The following is a 7,149-nucleotide window of genomic DNA, read 5'->3' as shown; positions in this document are numbered from 1 at the left end:
AAGTCAATGTGTTACACCAAATATTTACTAGTATTTCACTGTTAAATACTCGATATCCTAGTACAAACAAAAAATATTTAAAACGCGTCCCTATAACAGAAAAAAATGTGAAAAAAAAAAACTGGCGGGATTGTTGACGTTTAGTGTTTGATGAAGACTTTATCTGTAGATCATCAGCATCGATACTATAACTGTAGATGACATTATTAATTAATTTCTTTAATTAGTACTTAAAAGAAAAAAAAGCTTGTGCCCATTCTTCTACATGCCAGTTAAAATACGATTTTTCCTTCAACATTAAGTCATAGTTATACACCGCGACGGAAGCTATCGTTTCGTACTATATATTCATACTTACTTGTACCAAATCTCGTAGATCAGTAAGGATCAGCACCCTGTAAATCTATTTAGATCTTGTGAATTTTGTAAATGACCCCAATAGATCTTTCGCAGCGATGTCAATGATTAACGAGTTTCAGGACAATGTAATTCGATTGTAAGCAGCTCATGGAACAGCTCCAAGGGATTGATGTTTCGTCTTTTCGGCCGTTTATAGTATATTTTTTATAGTAAATAAATACCAAACAAATATATATTATAGAAAACGTGAGCAATGATGGACTAATCTCTAAAAGATCTCGCCAACGCAAAAGTCAGAAGCGGGAAACAGCAGCAGCGTAGCGGAGAAATATTAAAAATACTTATTCCTTTGTTTTTTATTTAGCAATGGAAATATAGAATAGCAGATGGAAATTTTGGGCTTTTTAAAATAATAATATCAAGTGACGGGACGAATAAGTTGTGCGCTTGATAAGCTACACGCCTGTCCCCATAACAGCCACTCAGAGTTTTAGATCGCAAAGATCACTGTAGGCGGAACAATTGGCGGAAGAAATAGGTAAGGTGGCAGTACTTCCCTGGACGAATAGAACTACTAAAGAAGTAGCAATAGAACTACTAAAAACTGTGTCTGTCTTTTATCAAGCACCATATCATAGAGTCATTATACGGGTGCGTACTGATCTGGCGAATGCGCAAAACCATGCCAACAAATCGCAGAATCTGTATTGCAGAGATCTGCACCCTTATAAATATAGTGAGACAAAATTTGCAAAAATCTAATTTACTACCTTGTAAATATTCATATAATTAATAACTTTTTTTCTCTCGCAGCACTATTATATATTAAAGAAGAAATTTCTATCTTTACTTACACACTTAATCTATGTCATAGATTTGTGCTATAAAAAAGGTAAAAAAACAGAGCTTCCAAACATGAAACGGAAACTTTATATAAAACAATAACACTCGTTGTGTTATTTTTAAATGTCTTTCGTCATTAATTCTCACGAAATTATTATTTCCTGTAATTTGTTGGCTGAAGTGGAAGGTTTATGATCACTGCTTCTTTGTTTACGTTTTTCCTAATCTTAAAAAAACGAAGTATACCCAAGTACTACAAGTACATGCTATATACAACGTAACCTATACAGTTTATTCTAATTAATCATTGTAAAATTGTTAGAATGAAAAGCAGATGCACTTTGTGCTTTAGACCGTTCTTATTATAACTGTTTATAAACAGGGTGAACAATGACGAGCATTGAAATTGAAGTTGATTCTTCCAATTTACCTATTAACGTTGTGTTCAAACTACTAAAATATAGTGGAAAATACAGTTCATTGCACAGGCATACATGGACTAGATAGCTAATAAATGAAGTCAGTATAGTTGATCATTATAGAAACACATTAAAAGAAATTGAGATATATATACCAATTTAGAGCAATTCGCACACTAGGTGTAATAAGGTTTTATCTGCAAAATGACAATTTTTCAGAAGAAAGCTTTGAAAATTCTACGAACGAAATTGATCGATGTCTTTTTCAAGTTTGATTAGGAGAGTCATACAATTTTACATATACGTAATTTGTTTCAGTATTCGTTTGTATTATTTCTATAACTTTCATGTTATGATAAGCGATTTTGCGCGTGACCTTATTAAACCAATGGTACGAATTAAGTTTTTTTTTATATTTTCCGAAACCGTATTTGCGTACTACTACTTAAAAAAATGTTATAATTATTAAGAAATTTATAAGATTTCGAAAGCGATTTCAAATTTTTCGTGATTTATTTGGTTTAATAAAATCTCTATTTTTTTTAATATTTCTTTTTCTTGAGGTTCCTTGCCCCATCCGATACTCTCATCATCAACATCTCTATGTTGGGTAATATCATGGCAAACCTGATTTTAGATGCTGGCGTTTTAAAGAGCGAGCTGGTATTGAAGGTGAATTATTGTCCAAAATTCTTGAACCAGGAGTGCCCCTCCGCCATTGTGCTGAGCTACAAACATTTTTATCTCACAACACTGTTGTTGTTACTAAATCCTGTGTAGAGCTTTTACTTATGATTGTGTGGAGATAAATAAACGATTTTGTTATTATTGTCAATTCCAAATACTACAATTTGTTTTCCAACAATTTTGCTCTGGATGATAAGCTGGAGCAATTTTTTTGTTTGTTTTTTGTTTACCGCACACACTCGTGGCCTAACACTGGGGAAATCATGTATCGCGAGTGCCATATACACGCACATAGACAACCACAAAATACACCCAAACTCACAAAAGAAATAATGTAGGCCATGCAAATATCTCCACCCGGGACCTCTGCGTGGCAGTCCAGCATTTTAACCGTTCAGCCACGGAAGCAGTAAAGATTTTGAAATCTCTACATTATGCTTTTTTATTTAATGATAATTAAGTTGCTGTAAGTTGTGATAAAAAAGCAATTCGAATTCATCGCCAGAGTTTGATAGATTCTTGTAGACTAATAAACCATTATTTTTTCTATAAACATAGCCGCCTTTATCAACTTAATGTAGCATATATCATAGTAAAAAGCATATGCGTATGATGTATCAACGCGGCAGACGCCCCGTGGCGCGACATGGGCGGTCCTGAAATAATCCAGTGATTCACGACCAGGCCCGATATGAGCTCGTTTAATTAGAAACATAGATAGATGCTTACATACCAGTGTATAATTATTTATTATTTGGTCCTATGTAGTTGCATTGGTGTGTTGCAAAAACGAGTGATTCGTTCTGCATACTGTTTAGGTTCTCGGGTTTCTGTCAGAGAAAAGTTTAGGGAGACTGCCTCATGACTGTGGTATCACAGTACATTTACTCAAATACTTTGCCCACATAAATATACATAATATCATTGAGAAAAAATGTATCCGTAATATCAACTTTTTCATTTAACTTAAGTATACGATTTTTTTATGGGGAAAAGAATACGTTTGTACAATAAGATTTCGGAGCATATATTAAAATTTTCATCTCTTAACTTTAAACTAACATTAAAAGTGTTTTAATTGAAAAGTCATATTATAAAATTAAAGATTCGTGTTAGATAAAGATGTATGGAAAGACGACGTGGTTGTAGATTCCACACAAATTAGATTCAAAGTGTATAAAAAACGTGCGATATACGAGTATATGTTAATACCACTCAGTCGTGGCCACGGTACCTTTAAGAAAATCCGAAATCGAAGTCGAAGAAGAAGGAAGTCCCGAAACTTTGGCTTGTTTGAAAAAACAGATTTAGATACAAATTCCGAAAACTTAAGGACACGATCAAATAACATATGGATAAATTAAAATATGATTTACACTACTACATGGAACATGAAATTTTGAAACGTAGTGCGTTAATAACTTTATTTTCCTCAAAATTGTCAGTTATGTCCATTACTCCATTAAGGTACTATATAATACACACTTCCAAAGAAAATCTTGAGATGTCACTTTAAACAACGATTAGGTTCAGAAAGGGCTTTAAAAAATATATGCTTAATAAATTTCTAAACATTAATAATCTCAGTACAGAGGACTAAAAAAACCGACCTCAAAAGTACGTGGAATTACATATCATTACCAAGTCTCATTGAAATCGTAAATTAACCACTATACGGGACTTGACACAGGAGATAATAAAAATCGGTTCTAACTACTTTAAGTATATTACGAGAGAAAACGCCTTGAATAGGGGAATAGCAAAATCAACCATTAAAATAATTGCTCCTTATAATAAAATTTAGGCGCTATTTATAAAAATGAATCTTCATGCGTGAACAACCTTTAGAGGTGGATGATTTTCTTCAAAATTAAATGGGACCACTATGGAGGTACCCTCTTTCCAACAAAAAAAGAATCATGAAAATTGGTTTACAAATACCGGAGTTATCGCGTAACATACATACAAAAATGAGAATCTCCTCCTTTTGAAGTAGGTTAAAAAGTATTATAATGATTGAAAAATTCAAAAGTCCGCAACATTTACCACGTCAAAAATGTAAAATTTCTTATTAGGCTGTCATTAATTTTAAGTAACAATAACTCAAGAATTCACGAAAGAACTTTATTATCATTAATATAAGTATTATCTTTTATTCAACTACAATAGAATAAACAACATTATTCCTCAATTAATGTCTCATCGACCTGGACACGCCCCCTCTTAGAATCGTACAGAGGGTTTCTGAATGCCGTACCTGCGCTAGTGCCAATTGGGGATTCCGAGTCTCTTCTACTCGTCAATGATACCACGCTGTCTGTCCTCCTGTTGAATCTCGAAATCACAGCTCTGCGTCCACCCGCATACATCGTGAAAGGAAACCGCATTTCCGGCATCTTGTAGTAATATACAAATATGGCACCCATTATTAAAATCACCAAGAAAAACATAGAAAACGAAATCTTTCCTTCCATACCCGACAGTGACAAAGGACTACCGCTATATACAGCTTTAGCTTCCAAATAGGAATTGCCAATTACAACTGCCACTTCATGAACTACTAAAGCACTATTCCCGACGTATTCGTCTTTATCTACCATGATCAATTGCACCTTGTTTCCAGGAATTCTACCTATGTGATAATAAAGATAATTTTTCCCGTAGGACTCAACAATCTTCTCAACTTTTTCTTTAAACGCCATCATCTCAAATGTTTGATCTACGTTAATTGTTAAATATCCACCGCAGATTTTACAGCAATGACCTGTTGGCTGGATTGGATTCACACACTTTGGTACTGGACAAAATTTCAGTGAACAATCCATTTCTTGAAGCTGCTCTTGGCACGGACACCCAGCTCTTGATTTACATTGTTTCGTTTCCAAAATAACTCCTGTTTCTCCAAACTTATTCAGAATAAATGCTTGGTTGTCATGCAAAATGTGCAAAGCTGATGAGTCTATTGTAAGGTAATGTAAGAAGGAATCTGTTTTATAAATGATTGAACCGTACTTTATGCCTTGAATACGTTGCGTAAGATCCGGTAACTTCAGGGTGAATTCAGCATTTGTTGCAAACTCTGCGATGTCATCGAAACAAGGCACTCTTTCAAAATCTGGTGTCGCCTTATTAAATCTTGGTGAAGACCAAACGTCTACTTGAGCCCACGAAGCTGTTGAACTTGGCATAAAGTAAGTGTTTCCTTCTTCAGTGCAATTGTCATTGGGATCTCTTCCAAATTTTATAGTTGCATCGATTGTCAATGATCCGTCTTTAGGCAGAACCATTCCACTTACAGAAATATCCGAGTCAATAGTTGTACTTTCGTACATAGTTTGGGGGAAAATTACTGTTTGTTTTGAACAGGGACGCTTGTGATCTCTGAAGTTCGTTGCTAAGCTGAAGCTTTTGTCTGGTAACCATTTCACTACGTCAGAAGATGCAAATGCAATGAAAATAAATAATATATATACCCTCTGCATTGTACTACACGTGTGGCTATGATGATGAGCACTGCGAGCGAATGGACAAAAAGATAAGCGTATAAAGGGATACGTTTCCATCTGTTTTGGATTGTAATGTGACACCTGATAATAATCTATCGTTTTGTAAAAACATTTTAATATTCCGTATAAACTCAATTAGTAAATCGATTTTCATGATTTTTTTTGTCGGAAAGAGGGTACCTCAGTATTGGTCTCTAAGGCTGAGAAACTAGGGGATGAATCTGGTTTCGCGCACTTTTCGTTAACCGATGTCAATAAAACTTGACAAATAAAATTTTTCTATGTGGTTGTTCTCGGATCGGATATTTGGTTTTCAACAACTTTTTAGCCGAAGCGCCATTTATGAGAAATCTATGAAAGTATTTCGTCACCTAGTTAGGTACCTTTATAGCTACCAGCCCTGGTTAGAGATGTCGCTATTAACTTTAATGATTTTTTTTTATTGAATGTCAGAATATTTCACCACCATGACACCAAATTATCTTTTGTGAAATTGCTGCACTAGTTTGTTAATGATTAATTTGTTTTGATATCTTATGGGAAAGCAATGTGATGTCCCCTGGTTTTGTGTAAAAATTTGGATATTTTCTCTAAATATGGCGGACCATGAGACTTGTCAACTTAATATGTCTTAATAGTTCTTTGCAATTTAAAGCTCTGCAAGAAAGTTTACGTCTCAATAGTATGTTCCTAATTGCAAAGTTGCAACAAAAAAAATAATAATATTCCTTGACTCCGAGCTATTGCGGTAATAAAACCGGACAATTACATCATAAATGGTGCACATAATTTCCAGGAAAGAAAAAACCGCGTACAAACAAAGGATACTTAATTTCTCAGCATTATGGTTTCAGCGGGGATCCCAAGGCTTTATCATCTTTTAAGGACAATAAAAGTAATTCACGTACGATGATACCAATTTACGAAATCAGGTGGACAAATTTAGAACATTTCATACCTTTGGATACGATTGGACATTTCATATGTTTCAATTAAATTTCTAGGTAATATATACCGAACTAGTTACAAAAATAAAAAAATATATTAACTAAAGCAAATTATCGACTATCTCATGTTGCTAAAGGATGGACATAGCCGAAGTAACGAATAACGAAATAAAACAGAGTGAAGTAACGTTGGTTTATAGAAAGAAAGAATCATTCATGTTAAATTTGAAATAATTTCCTATTCTGTTGCGGTTTTTATGTTCTTGTTCTTCAAATTTGATTTTTTAGCTCTCTTTTTCGCTTCATAAACATAAGTTCATTGTGGTACAGGTCGCGATCTCATATTATCAAAGGATGAACGCAGGTGACAGCGTGATATGACGGTTG

General features: G+C 34.1%; 1 protein-coding gene across 1 annotated transcript; it reads right to left on the bottom strand.

Annotated features, from left to right (window-relative positions):
• Positions 1–4,357: 4,357 nt before the first annotated feature.
• On the bottom strand, positions 4,358–5,805 carry LOC113236868 (protein amnionless). The gene has a single exon (XM_026473082.1). The coding sequence runs from the start codon at positions 5,789–5,791 to the stop codon at positions 4,490–4,492; it is 1,302 nt and encodes a 433-aa protein (XP_026328867.1). The 5' UTR covers positions 5,792–5,805; the 3' UTR covers positions 4,358–4,489.
• Between the last annotated feature and the right edge of the window lie 1,344 nt (positions 5,806–7,149).

The sequence above is a fragment of the Hyposmocoma kahamanoa genome, unplaced genomic scaffold (assembly GCF_003589595.1).
Source record: "Hyposmocoma kahamanoa isolate Upper Pololo Valley unplaced genomic scaffold, ASM358959v1 92, whole genome shotgun sequence".
NCBI classification, from domain to species: domain Eukaryota; kingdom Metazoa; phylum Arthropoda; class Insecta; order Lepidoptera; family Cosmopterigidae; genus Hyposmocoma; species Hyposmocoma kahamanoa.
This window is presented reverse-complemented; position numbering and strand designations above follow the sequence as displayed.